The sequence below is a fragment of the Ranitomeya variabilis genome, chromosome 4, assembly GCF_051348905.1.
Source record: "Ranitomeya variabilis isolate aRanVar5 chromosome 4, aRanVar5.hap1, whole genome shotgun sequence".
NCBI classification, from domain to species: Eukaryota; Metazoa; Chordata; class Amphibia; order Anura; family Dendrobatidae; genus Ranitomeya; species Ranitomeya variabilis.
Window position 1 is genome coordinate 112,277,915 of NC_135235.1, and position 14,873 is coordinate 112,292,787.

Here is a 14,873-nt window from a genome sequence, read left to right on the forward strand (position 1 = left end):
TATATAGCAGGCACATGAAAATATCTATGGACCTAATCATGTCTTTAAATGTGTATTATGTGCACAATTATTAGGAAATTTGTACTTTTGATGACTAATTTTATTATTGAACAACTTACTAAGCTGTCTGTCATTCCAAAGTTTTAATAAACCTGAATATTTAAGAAAGTAAAAATTAGGTTTTGTCTGTCTTAGGAGAATCTCTAAAGACTCTAAAGCTTTAAAAATTCACATAATTTTGGTGCAACTGAAGGCTGTGCTAAAATCATGCAACTTTTGGCATTCTCACAGCATTTTTGCATATGCCTCTTCATGGCTCAGAAGCATTTGACTCCAGCAAATTTCCTCATCAGGACCAGCGTGAAATAACATTGGACTTCATGAATAGGGCAACTATCAGTGTGCAGAATTATTGGGCAACTAAATAAAAATGTTAATTTTTCCATCTCAATTGCTTATTTTCATCTTTTAACGTGAGTATAATAACCAAATAACCCAAAATTACATTTCTGACATTTAAAAAAAAAAAAAAACAAACAAACACAAAGACTAATATAGCTGCCCTTCTTTACATTGGGGTCTAAGGGGTATCGTTTCTCCTTAAGGAGAGTGACATACCATCTCTGGCTTGTCAAGGTAAGGAGGCTTATTTGCCGTACAATGCTCCTCTGGGAAATTAAATATGCAAATTGCCTCTTCTGAGAAAAAGAGGACTTAACTCTATAGCGCCACCTGTTGGAAGTAGCGATCCTACAAGTCACAATCAACCCTCTAACGAGTCGTGCAATATGACTTAGGATAAAAGCCAAATCAGTATCTCAATTCGCAGACACGGTGTTTCGGGCTGTTGGCCCTCGTCAGTGCGAAGCATGAGAACTGATTTGGCTAGGTGAGAGGCTCTGGACTGGGGTTTAAGGGGTATCGTTTCTCCTTATGGAGAGTGACATACCATCTCTGGCTTGTCAAGGTAAGGAGGCTTATTTGCCGTACAATGCTCCTCTGGGAAATTAAATATGCAAATTGCCTCTTCTGAGAAAAAGAGGACTTAATTGTGACTTGTAGGATCGCTACTTCCAACAGGTGGCGCTATAGAGTTAAGTCCTCTTTTTCTCAGAAGAGGCAATTTGCATATTTAATTTCCCAGAGGAGCATTGTACGGCAAATAAGGGAGGTTGCAGTTCTGGAATATGACAGCACTGGAAGATAATGGGCACCTGGTCACTTCACGTTTGATTCTTCTCAAATCTTTGACAGTTCATGTGCTTCTTTTTTTCTCACAGGAAAGAAATATATCTTGGTACCGTGTTAGCCAGTAGATAGAAAAATATTTAGAATTGAGAGTCCTCAGTGGTTGATGCCTTTTAATGGCTAACTGAAAAGATGGTAACAAATTGCAAGCTTTCGAGACTACACAGGTCTCTTCATCAGGCAAAGACTAAAACAAATTCTGAAGAATCACATATTTATGCACAACATAGTATAGAGAAAAAAAAAAAAAAGAGGGGAAAAAAAACCATGGATAAGCTAGGTGACATGAAGCAGAATTACCATGGGTGATAAACAGTTACGTCTATTGGCCCAATATTTATGGACGTAACTGTTTATCACCCATGGTAATTCTGCTTCATGTCACCTAGCTTATCCATGGTTTTTTTTCCCCTCTTTTTTTTTTTTTTTTTTTCTCTATACTATGTTGTGCATAAATATGTGATTCTTCAGAATTTGTTTTAGTCTTTGCCTGATGAAGAGACGTATGTAGTCTCGAAAGCTTGCAATTTGTTACCATCTTTTCAGTTAGCCATTAAAAGGTATCAACCACTGAGGACTCTCAATTCTAAATATTTTTCTTTTTTTCTCAGCATTTTTTTTGCTACCCTGTTAAGTATTTGCAACAAAACTTGATAGTTCTGTGCTCATGACTCAGTATCTGAGCAATTTCAAGAGTGCTGCATCCCTCTGTAAGACTTACATTTTTTTTACTTTTCAGAGTCAGTTATATCTCTCTTTTGACCCATTTTGCCTGAGGAAGACAAGCTGCCTAATAATTCTGCACACCTTGATAAAGGGTTCTAATATCCTCAGGCCTCACACAATATTCATCCATTAAGCATTCAAGTTTATACAGCTTGAAGTTGGAAAATCTGCATAAAAATTATGATATGGTCAAATACTCACTTGCCTAATAATTCTGCACACGGTGTATTTGACAACAGAACAGTTTGATGGGAAAGTCTGAAATCAATTATAAGAATTGTACTTAACCGTATTTTTCGGATTATAAGATGCACTTTTTTCCCCAAAAATCTTTTGGGAAAATCGTGGTGCGTCTTATAATGCGAATATACCTTACCGGCCACCTTGGCGCAGGGTCCCAGGGTCGCTGATGGAGGAGGCAAGAGTGGAGTGTTGCTGCAGGCCACATGCTGGAATGAGGGGGTGTTCAGTTGTGCAACGCTGCGGGTGTTCGGTGGTGCGGGGGCTCCGCCAACATTTTGTGAAAGCCCGGAGCCCCCGCACTTACATGGTTTACATTGCGGTGGACTCTGGGAAAATGGATGCTGGGGCGGCGCATGCGCAGATGGAGATCTTTGCGCTGAGATCTCATCTCCCGAGATCTTGGTGCAGAGATCTCCATCTGTGCATGTGCCGCCCCCAGCATCCATTTTCCCGGAGCCTTGCACTTCCATGGTTTACTATGAAGTGGACTCTGGGAAAATGGCTGCCGGGGCAGGGCATGCGCAGATGGAGATCTCAGTACCAAGATCTCAGGAGATGAGATCTCAACAACAAGATCTCCATCCGCGCATACGCAACCCGGCAGCCATTTTCCCAGAGTCCACTGCATAGTAAACAATGGAAGTGAGGGGGCTCCGGGTTTTCACAAAATGTTGGCGTAGCCCCCACGCCACCGAACACCCGCAGTGTCGCAGATCCAAACTCCCCTTTCTCCCAGTCTGGGGTCCGAAGCATCACCCCACTCCTGTCTCCACCAGCAACGACTCTGGGACTCCGCTTCACCGCACCCACCTCCCCCGGTAAGCAGTAAGACACATGGATTGTGAGACGCACCACCATTTTAGTAAAAAAAAAAATTCTATTTGTCTCAAAATTTGGTGTGCGTCTTATAATCTGGTGCGTCTCATAAACCACAAAATATGCTACATAGTTTAACAAGGTCTATCAACTTCTAGCAATTCTTACCCATTTTTCTTGATCCTGATTGAGTCCATATTCTGCAAAAATTGTGTCTAGTATATGAAAGTAAAATACGGTAACTGTCCTAATTTCGGCATATACCATAGGGTCCAGAAGTGTTGGGATAATAACACAAATTTGTATAATTTAGCCTTTCTTCACCACTTTAATGTGTTTAAATCAAAGGCTTTAGGATGTGATTAAAGTCTATACTTTATGCAAAAATACTACATTAAGCATTTAGTAATTACGTATTAGTTTGTTACATATTTTTACACAGTCCCTCCTTTTTCACAATGTGAAAAGTAATTGGACAAACCAACATAACTCTAAATAAAAAAAAAAATCATTATTTTAACTAATTGGGTGTAAATATTTCTTAATCAGTGATTGCCTGAATTCTGGAACCCATGAACATCACTAAATACTGAGTTTTCTTTCTTTGAGATGCTTTGCCAGGTCTTCAAATAATACTTGTTTGTTGGTCTTTCCACCTTAATTTGGTTGTCCAGTGAAAAGAAGTCATCACTTATCCTTTGACAAGTGATAACTTGTTGATCGGTCATGGTCTCACTAATGGGACTCGCACCGATATGCAGAACGGGAAACTTATATCCCTCTTAGAATGGAGGGATAGTGCACGTGTTCAAACTACGCTCCGTTTATTCCCTATGAGGTTGCCACACTCTTCACTTGGCTTTTTTTGGCAGCCCTGTAGAGAATTAATGATGCGGCAGTTGGGCTACCAACTTGCCTTGCTATTTTGTAACAGGGATAAATGTTACCCGCTGGGATAAAAATTGGTTAAACTACCAATCTGTATGGGTTCAAGTGGTGAGATACCTACCACTCAGCAAGTTATCATTTATCTTGTGGATAGGTGTTAACTTGACATGCTCTTTAATTTTTTTTAAGTAAGTGATAAGCATTCGGCTGTGGTCCTGTGCCTGCCTCAGGCATTAACCCCTTCACAATCTTTGACGTATAGGTATGTCAGAAGTCGAGTTCCTGCCTTAGATGTGGGCTCCAACGCTGAGTCCCCATCTTTCCCCGCACATGACAGCTGATCCACACGCGGCTGTTATCCAAACACTGACAGCGGCATTTAACACTCACCAGGCAGAAACATGTCACAAGTCCCGCCCATCAGCACCCCTGTCACATGATCGAAAAAAAAGAAATAAAAAAATACAGATACTTGGTATTGCTGTGTTCAGAAATGTCCTATATATTAAAACATAAAGTAAATTAATCCGATTGGTAAACGGCAGAACGAGAAAAAAATTGAAAACCCAGAATTGTTTTTCTTTTCCTTTCGATAAAATGCAATAACAAGTGATCAAAACATTGTATCCTCCCCAAAATTGTATAAATTAAAACGTCAGCTCGGCATGCAAAAAGGCCATCACCCAAGCCATTTTTTTTTTTTTTTTTTTACAAATTTCGGAATTTTTTTCTCCACTTAAATAAAAAAAACTATACATGTTTGGTATCTGCGTACTCATACTGACCTGGGGAGTCATATTGTCAGGTCAGATTTAGCCTTTAGTGAACATGGTAAATAAAAAAAAAACTAAGCAATTGAGGAATTGCACTTTTTGTACAGTTTCATAGCACTTGGAATTTATTTTCTCTTTTTCCAGTACGCTGTATGGTAAAATCAATAGTGTAATTCAAAAGTACAACTCGTCCTGCAAAAAACAAGCCCTCATAAAGCTATATTGACTGAAAAATTGAAAAAAAAGTTACGTTTCTGGTAAGAAGGGGAGCAAAAAATGAAAGCCCAAAACGGGAAAATACCAAGGACAGGAAGGGGTTTAAGAATATTCCATTACTCTGAATTAATAAGTTATTGGGTTGCTTATGCAATATGTTTCACCATTATCTGTATGTTTTGAGAAGAACTAACCTATCAATTTTGCAATATTAGATTGAATTTGTGGAGAATGTATAACTCCATAGACGTTCTAATACATCCTGCTACTTATATCCGCAGTCACCGGTAAGTACCAGTGACGCACTTCCATTGGCAGCCATATGAGGTACATCATTTCTTCTTTTTGCTGTTCCCTTTCGATTGTTCTGGTACAAGTTGACCTGGGTCTCATCTGCCCATAGTTTTGTTACAGAACTGGATGGCTGTTTTAAATTGTTTCTAGAATCTTCTAATCTGGCCTCTGTGTCCTTGAGTGTTACCAGTGGTTTACGTCGTGAGATAAACTCTTCGGATTTACAATCATGAGGACATCTATTGATTTTAGACTTCAACAATGATACACCCACCTTCTTGAGTGTCCTTCAATTGTCTGGATGGCGTAGAGTATTTTTTCTTTGTCAAGGACAGAACTCTGGTGCCACGAGCAGAGACAGTAGAAGAGCACAGAGGAAACTGAAGATGGCCGGATCCAATGATCTGCCCAGCTTTAGAGCAGCACCTGCAAGCTGTCTAGCCTAGGAAAGCAACCACCCCTGAGGTGGCTGGTAACCTTGGTAACAAGCTGTACACTGTAGAATTAAAAAAGCCTTCTGTTCTTGAGAAATAACAGGTTTTTAAATACAAAGTAAGTTGAAAATTTACTTATTTTTATAAGCACTTTGCAATTTTTCCCATTAAATTAGATGAGACAACCGCTTATAAGTGGGCGTGTGAATGTAGGAGTAGAGCTATTGTCATATTAATATTTAGCTTGGAATTATGCACATGGTGGCCTATTATCCTGTGCTGTGTGAAAGTGGGTGGAGAATAGTAGTCAGCATTGTACACGTCCATTGAGAAAAGCTGTGAGCAGTGGAGGAGACACGTCTACGAGAAAACATAAAATGTCTTGGATCTGCAATCAATCGCATTAAGAATTAATAGACGGATCAGTTACCAGACCTTCTCCTGGACATTGAAAAGCTCAATAAAATCATGTATTCTTTGGTGATATGTTTATATAGTTTTACACATCTGTACACAGAACTGGCAGGAAGGCGGACATGACTGGGAAAACAAAGATTGCTAATTCCCTGTACACAGCGTGATTCTTAGCGAGAGATGGACACGTGACCACGCGCTGCTCTCACCAGAGCTTATTACCTTTTATATATTGGTTTTACTTGCAGTCATACAACAAGAGATGGAAAGCATATTTCAGCTTCTGAGGTCATGATTCCCTCTGTCATTTCTTCATGCCGTAATCAGTTTCGCCGTATGATTTTCTGGGGGAGAATGTCATGAGATTTGCACCTTTTATATGCAGTAGTAAACGGCAATATTTTGGTTCATGACGGGGGCATCCACTTCATCTGCCATTTACAGTATACCGTAAGAGAAGCAAGGAAAAAATGTGGGTTAAAATTGTTTTGTATAGGACAGGTTTTAATGGTTATTCTGAATGTAGGAAAATGGGATCCTACCAGTCAGGGGCTTAACAAATAACCATAGGAAAACTCGGAATGTGAATAACCACCATTTTCTTTAGTACCCAGTGTCGGACTAGGGTGTCAAGGGGCCACCACTGAGGTTGACTTTGGAGGCCTAATTATTTATTATTATTATTTATATAGCACCATTGATTCCATGGTGCTGTACATGAGAAGGGGTTACATACAAATTACAGATATCACTTACAGTAAACAAACAATTACAGACTGATTCAGAGGGGAGAGGACCCTACCCTTGCGGGCTTACATTCTACAGGATTATGGGGAAGGAGACAGTAGGTTGAGGGTAAATGTTCTGTTACATGCATTATTACATTGCCTTTATTCACAAATTTGTCTATTCTTTTATTTACTAAATGACTGGGTTTTTGTTAATAAATGAATGATGAGATACTACACATGTTGCATTTAGTGTAATGTGCCAAACACTACTCAGGGGCCCTCCGGGGAATTCTCCTGTTCCCCTGTGGGCCAATCCACACCTGTCAGAATCATAACAGTTCAGAACATAAAATGCTTTGATTATATTGATACATTGGGTCCAGAGGCGTAGCTAGGGTTTTAACTTAGGGGGGTCGAAACATCTGAGTGGGCCCCTGACCAGCGAACCCTGATTACAGCTATGGTTGCGCACTCTTATTGTGAATATGCGGGAACCTCAGAATATGACCCTACTGTTATTGAAAATAAATCTATATACAAAAACGAACATTGACTTCACCGCCATATTGTGACCATATGCAACTTTGATGGTCACAATACTCTGAGTGCCCCTATAACAATGATGCTTTAGTGCCCACTTTACATGTAATAATGTCCCCTAAGTTCCCCCATGTACTGCTCCATTATACACAGTATGGTGAGCTCAAAGCTTCCCTATACACAGTATGATGGGCCCACAGCTCCCCTATACACAGTATGATACCACTGCTCCCCTATACACAGTATGATCCCACTGCTCCCCTATACACAGTATGATACCACTGCTCCCCTATAGATAATATGAGCCCAATGCTCCCCTATACACAGTATAATGCTGACAGAACTCCACTATAGAAAGTATAATGCCCCCCAGAGCTCCCCTATATACAGTGTAATGGGCCAACAGCTCCCATATGCACAATATGCCTTCACAGTTCCCTATACACAGTATGATGGGTCCACAGCTCCTTTATACACAGTATGATGGGTCCACAGCTCCCTTATACACAGTATGATGGGTCCACAGTTCCCTATACACAGTATGATGGGCCCGCAGCTTCCTTATACACAGTATGATGGGCCCGCAGCTCCCTTATACACAGTATGATGGGTCCACAGCTCCCTTATACACAGTATGATGTGCCCGCAGCTCCCTTATACACAGTATGATGGGTCCACAGTTCCCTTATACACAGTATGATGGGCCCGCAGCTCCCATATACACAGTATGACGGGCACGCAGCTTCCTTATACACAGTATGATGGGCCCGCAGCTCCCTTATACACAGTATGATGGGCCCACAGCTCCCTTATACACAGTATGATGGGCCCGCAGCTTCCTTATACACAGTATGATGGGCCCGCAGCTCCCTTATACACAGTATGATGGTCCCACAGCTCCCTTATACACAGTATGATGGGCCTGCAGCTCCTTTATACACAGTATGATGAGCCCACAGCTCCCTTATACACAGTATGATGTGTGCACAGCTCCCGTATACACAGTATGATGGGCCTACAGCTCCCTTATACACAGTATGATGGGCCCGCAGCTCCCGTATACACAGTATGATGGGCCCGCAGCTCCCTTATACACAGTATGCTGGGCCCGCAGCTCCCTTATACACAGTATGATGGGCCCACAGCTCCCTTATACACAGTATGATGGGCCCGCAGCTCCCTTATACACAGTATGATGGGCCCACAGCTCCCTTATACACAGTATGATGGGCCCGCAGCTTCCTTATACACAGTATGATGTGTGCACAGCTCCCGTGTACACAGTATGATGGGCCCACAGCTCCCTTATACACAGTATGATGGGCCCGCAGCTCCCTTATACATAGTATGATGGGCCCGCAGCTCCCGTATACACAGTATGATGGGCCCGCAGCTCCCTTATACACAGTATGCTGGGCCCGCAGCTCCCTTATACACAGTATGATGGGCCCGCAGCTCCCTTATACACAGTATGATGGGCCCGCAGCTCCCGTATACACAGTATGATGGGCCCGCAGCTCCCATATACACAGTATGATGGGCCCGCAGCTCCCTTATACACAGTATGATGGGCCCGCAGCTCCCTTATACATAGTATGATGGGCCCGCAGCTCCCGTATACACAGTATGATGGGCCCGCAGCTCCCTTATACACAGTATGATGGGCCCGCAGCTCCCTTATACACAGTATGATGGGCCCACAGCTCCCTTATACACAGTACGATGGGCCCACAGCTCCCTTATACACAGTACGATGGGCCCGCAGCTCCCTTATACACAGTATGATGTGCCCACAGCTCCCTTATACACAGTATGATGGGCCCACAGCTCCCTTATACACAGTATGATGGACCCGCATCTCCCTTATACACAGTATGATGGGCCCACAGCTCCCTTATACACAGTATGATGGGCCCGCAGCTCCCTTATACACACTATGATGGGCCCACAGCTCCCTTATACACAGTATGATGGACCCGCAACTCCCTTATACACAGTATGATGGGCCCACAGCTCCCTTATACACAGTATGATGGGCCCGCAGCTCCCTTATACACACTATGATGGGCCCACAGCTCCCTTATACACAGTATGATGGGCCCACAGCTCCCTTATACACAGTATGATGGGCTTGCAGCTCCCTTATACACAGTATGATGGGCCCGCAGCTCCCTTATACACAGTATGATGGGCCCTCAGCTCCCTTATACACAGTATGATGGGCCCGCAGCTCCCTTATACACAGTATGATGGGCCCGCAGCTCCCGTATACACAGTATGATGGGCCCGCAGCTCCCTTATACACAGTATGATGGGCCCGCAGCTCCCTTATACACAGTATGATGGACCCCCAGCTCCCGTATACACAGTATGATGGACCCCCAGCTCCCTTATACACAGTATGATGGACTCACAGCTCCCTGTCATGATTTGGATGCCCCGGTCATTTACTCATCCTCCAGCGTATTCACTATTTTGTGGCACTGCTGCAGCCTGACGGCTTAAACTTGTGAGCGCAGCTTCTGACTGGCCAGAAGTTAGAAGCTATGTCACAAGCGCTCAATGTAAGACTATGAAGCTATGTGCACTTGTTGCGGATTCGTGTGCGGATTTACCGCGGATTTCCTGTGTTTTTTGTGCAGATTTCACCTGCGTTTTACCACCTGCGGAATCCTATACAGGAGCAGGTGCAAAACGCTGTGGAATCCGCAAAAAGAATTGACATGCTGCGGAAAATACAACACAGCGTTTCCGCACTGTATTTTCCGCACCATGGGCACTGCGGATTTGGTTTTCCATAGGTTTACATGGTACTGTACAACGCATGGGAAACTGCTGTGAATCTGCAGCGGCTAATCCACACCGTGTGCACATAGCCTGACAGTGAGAGAGAGGCCAGAACGAGGCTCCCACAGACTCACACTGATTAGTGACCTCTGCGCTGCTCCATGAAACACTGGAGCCTCGGACAGGTCACACACTGCAGGAGACGGAGCCGAGCGGAGACTAAAACAGATGAAAACGCCAGAAGGTGAGTATCAGACAGGGGACAGGGATTATTAGCACCGCTCCAGCAGTGAAATAAAATAATGCTGGAGTGGTGCTGTAAATGTGCTGCAGCTCTTGGTTACTGTATGCGGCTCCTTATACTAATAGTCATAAAAGACCCAGGTGGTCCGTATCAAAAGCCCCCGACCCCCCCATCTCCAGCCTCCCCAGACAGCAAATATTACATGATAGAGCACATATAATATCAGAACTAAACATTATAATATTCAGCCCCCAGTGACCTGTCCCCCTCCCCCACTTCAGCCCCAATACCCCCAACATCTCACATCCACCCCCTCAGTGCCCTGTCCCACCTCACCCTCCTTCTGCCCTCACAATACCCCCATGGTCTTACATTCACCCCCCAGTACCCTGTCTCCCCTCCCCCACAATACCCCCATGGTCTTACATTCACCCCCCAGTACCCTGTCTCCCCTCCCCCACAATACCCCAACGGTCTCACAGTGACATACCTGAATTTAATAAACCTAATAAGTTCCATCCCCAGCAGTTACTGATATAGTGTGCACTGCAGGCAGGACCAGGAAGTGTACGTGAAATGCAAGGTGTGGGCACTAGGACCCAGCGTGCCTGAGCCAATCCCAGCGTGCACAGAGTGAAGAAAAACTGCAGCCAGAAAAGCTTCATGATCAGGTCAGACGGGCGAAACCATTCACTGCAGGAGGGAGACTGCAGCCGGCCACTGTGCTAATAGCCAGCAGAGTCTCCGACGGGAGCAGACATTATACTGCTCTGCTCCTGTGCGGTGTTCTGCCCTGGCTCCCGGTGGGCCCCTTCATGTGACAGGGCCCGGGGCGACGGCCCCCTCTGCCCCCCCAGTAGCTACGCTACTGATTGGGTCTCTTCTCTTCCTCCTTTCTCATTTTCAGATGTTCATTACCTGGTCCTTTCTGCACTTCACCCATCTCTCAGAAGAGGTTCCCTCTTGATTGTTGGATCCAATAAGAGATGCTGAGCCTGTTGCTTTATGTTGGTGGCTGTATTTATACCCCTGAAAATTGTTTTAATCCTTTTTCCTTACAATCTTACTCGATTTTTCAGGATTATATGAAGAAATTGTTAGAACTTTTCAGACCTTGTGTTTATTAACCAGTTTCTTAGTAATAGACTATACAAGTGGAGATCGTAGCTGAGCTGCTCTGCTGCAGTACACACACCAACCCCTGCCTTAGATGATTGACAGACTTACTATATATGTTATTTGCTCAATGATATAGTCACTCTAGATGGAGGTATCTTGCTATCTTGCAGTCTCTATACTGGTTTTAGAGAGGGTGGTCTGTAGAGAAAGTGGGCTGCAACCTTATTGTCTGAAATTTCAGGTTGTGCAATATGCAATCACCCACGCTGATGGTAGGATGGTCCAGAATTCTGTCAGGCGGTTTATCATCTCTTACTTACCAATGCTGAAATGCCCAGTTGGGATATGCGCATACTCTGTATCCCGGATGCATAATGACTTTATGTTGGCTTCAGTAGCTCCACAGCTTGTGACATATTCCCTTTTAATAGTAATATCTTTAAAGGGAATCTGTCAGCAGGTTTTTGCTACTTCATCTGAGAACAGCCTGATGTAGGCAAAGAGAAATTAAATCCAACGATGTATCAGTTAGATTACTGGGTGCAACCGTTCCCAACCAATCAGAGGTTTTAGATTTAGCAATAAAGCAAAGCTGAGAAAGCTAACCCCGCCCACACCAGGCTCTGTATATACAGTGTACATAGACAGTGAGCTGCTTATCACAGGAGGAGGCGTGTTGAACCAAGGCTCACATGACCAGCTAGTCACAGCAGTGAGAAGCTCTTGATGCTAAAACAATCATTGTACGCAAACAAATCCACTGAGCTTGATAAGAGACGCATCGCTGAAATCTGTGCTATTACATAGCAAAAACCTGCTGGTAGTTTCCCTTTAAGACTTTGTTTCTTTACTATTTTAACAAGTAATTTTTTTTCTTACACAAAACTTTTGCAATCTCCATAATACATTTTGTACAGTTATAATATTACTGAATGTCCCATAGAATAAATTTAACATGTTAAATATTTCACAGTGAGAACTGTAAAGAAATTGTAGTTTTTGTACATATTACCAACCTAAAAAGTGTGAATACTAAGTTTTACCCAGAACAGTGTTATCAATAAAAACAACAGGTTCTTCAGAAGAAAAACAAAACATAAAGATCTCACACGATGGAATAAAAACAAAAAAATTTAAATTTAGCAAGACAAAAATAAATGATTAGAAAAAGGATTAATTGTGCAAAGGAAGCAAAACTATAATCATATTCCCTTGGGCTACACGATGACATTTGTCGCACGACATTGAGATTGTAGTGTTACATTGTAACATCACATCTCATGATTTCTACAGTGTCGCATTCTGATAGACTGTGAGATTGGTAAAAAAATAGTTGTTAATTTATATGTTCCCCATTTTAATGTCATTGTATCATCATATATCTCCAGGATAGAACATCAATGTCAGATCAGTGAGGGTTTGACATTAGGTACCTCAACCGATCTTCTGTTGCTTGGCCTGGAAACAAGTAGTGGTCGATGCCGGGTGCTTCACATCAGCTCTGTTACCGGTAATTGAATACGAGTTGATCTGTAGTACCCAGCGGCAGCCACCAAACAGTCATGGTTTTAAGGAGTGATAGTGTTTGGCTCTTTACAGTGATTATATCCAACCTCTGTGTGGCCGGTTACCTGCTGATCTGTGGGCGTGCAAGGGTATTGGACTCCAACTGAGCTGCTATTGATGACCTAAGTTAGAAAGAGGTCATCAATATCAAGGTGGTGGAAAATCCTTTTAAAAGGGAATCTGTCACCACATTTGATCTATCTGAAGTATTAATATGGACATACAAGCTATAGAATGCTGAAAACAGTCCTCCCTGTGTGTCTCATATCAGATGCTGTGTTATGGATAAATTCATCTTTTTTATCACTTTATGTAAATGACCACTTCCAGGGTCTGGGGAGGACGCTGACCGGAAGATAACTCTGCCTCCAGAGATTCTTTTTCATGAAGAGGAGTTACCAGTGTGATGGTCGCTTTCTGGTCTCCTGATCTCACTGCAGAGCTGTGTGTGATTATAACTGACACATCTGCAAGTTCCTCTCAGATACAATGTAATCCATTTTAAAAATGCTGCATATTGAGAAATCTGTTTACATTTGGATCTTGAAGACCTGGAGTAGTCTGGTTTGGCTACATCCAGTTGTTGTAACCAGGGTCCTACTCTTGAATATAGCTAGTTGGGAGACTAAAAAAAGTCAATAGTCCCCCTCGTAAAATCAATGACTTTCTGTACTTTACCAGGAACTGTGCTTGATATAACTCAATGCTTAAAGAAATTGTCTCAAAGATGATCCTTGTCCTATGTTTTTGTCCCATGAGACAAAATGGGCAAAATGAGAGATTCTCCCACTTCAGCAAACTTTTACCTACCCTTTAACTATTTGGTTGACCATCTGAATAGCTGCTATTCAAATTTGCATTTTCCTTTTATAGACAACTGACTTTCCCTTAGTATAGCAGCTGATCTATCCTGCGGGGTTCCAGTAGCTGGACCTCTGCCGACCAGCTGGCTCAGCGGGAGAATGACTGTCATCTTAATAATTAAGTTGCACTGTACAATTAGTACAAACATAATTTCTTGTATCTGTAAATGATCCTGCGCTGGCAATATTTTTGTCATGTGGGTGTATATTAGGTACAGCTCCAGTTATGCATGGTTCTACTTAAAGATATTTCCAACCACTGAAGATAATATAAAGGATAAGCCATCATGCTGCGATCTGATTGGTTCTCACCTCATAGATCCCCACTCATCCGGAGAATGAAGGTGCCACAAAGCTGATTTAGTGCTGTATTCTCATTTCTGTACTTTGCCGAATAGCCTCCGATTGTGCAGGAAACGGCAATTCTCAAGTGAATGAGGGCAGCTATAGGTCTCTGTACTGGAAATCTTAAGAGAGGGACACCGGGCTCAGATCAATACTGTGACCCCTTCATTCTCTGGACTAACGATGGTCCACACCGGACATATAGCAATTGTATAACCTAACATCATGTTATCACTTTATAAGAAGGGTCCTTTAGGTGTTAGTATTTTAGTGTTCCTAAGTACGGTAATATCTTTTAGAAACCTTAGCTGAAAAATTCCATTACAAATGTTATTTGCGAACCTGACTTTTATACTTGTTACAGAATTTGATTTCCATTTTAATTTTTAATCCTCTAGCCGGTTACATGTATATTCCACATATTATTTATGCTGTACAGTATATAATATTCCATAATGGAATTTATTCTATAAGGTGATGTCACTAGTTCTTAAAATCAGTAGTCACAAATTCAAACAATTGGTATACACAAAGCAGGGTAATGTTTCGGGGTTACCGTGACAGTGTGGGGCCAGAAGTCCACAGCATCTGATTACTCCTACTATGGCACTGAGAAGAAGCACTTC

General features: G+C 42.6%; 1 protein-coding gene across 2 annotated transcripts in view; it reads left to right on the top strand.

The window, feature by feature from the left end:
* Nucleotides 1–14,873, top strand: part of ASCC1 (activating signal cointegrator 1 complex subunit 1) — a 370,687-nt gene that overhangs the window by 289,436 nt on the left and 66,378 nt on the right. Inside the window, exon 9 of one of the 2 annotated variants that reach the window (XM_077259131.1) lies at nt 11,262–11,336. The exons of the other annotated variant lie outside the window; for it this stretch is intronic. Coding sequence (XP_077115246.1) covers nt 11,262–11,321 — 60 coding nt within the window. The 3' untranslated portion in view covers nt 11,322–11,336. Of the gene's footprint in view, nt 1–11,261; nt 11,337–14,873 lie in introns of those variants that run through there. 2 annotated transcript variants of the gene reach the window in all.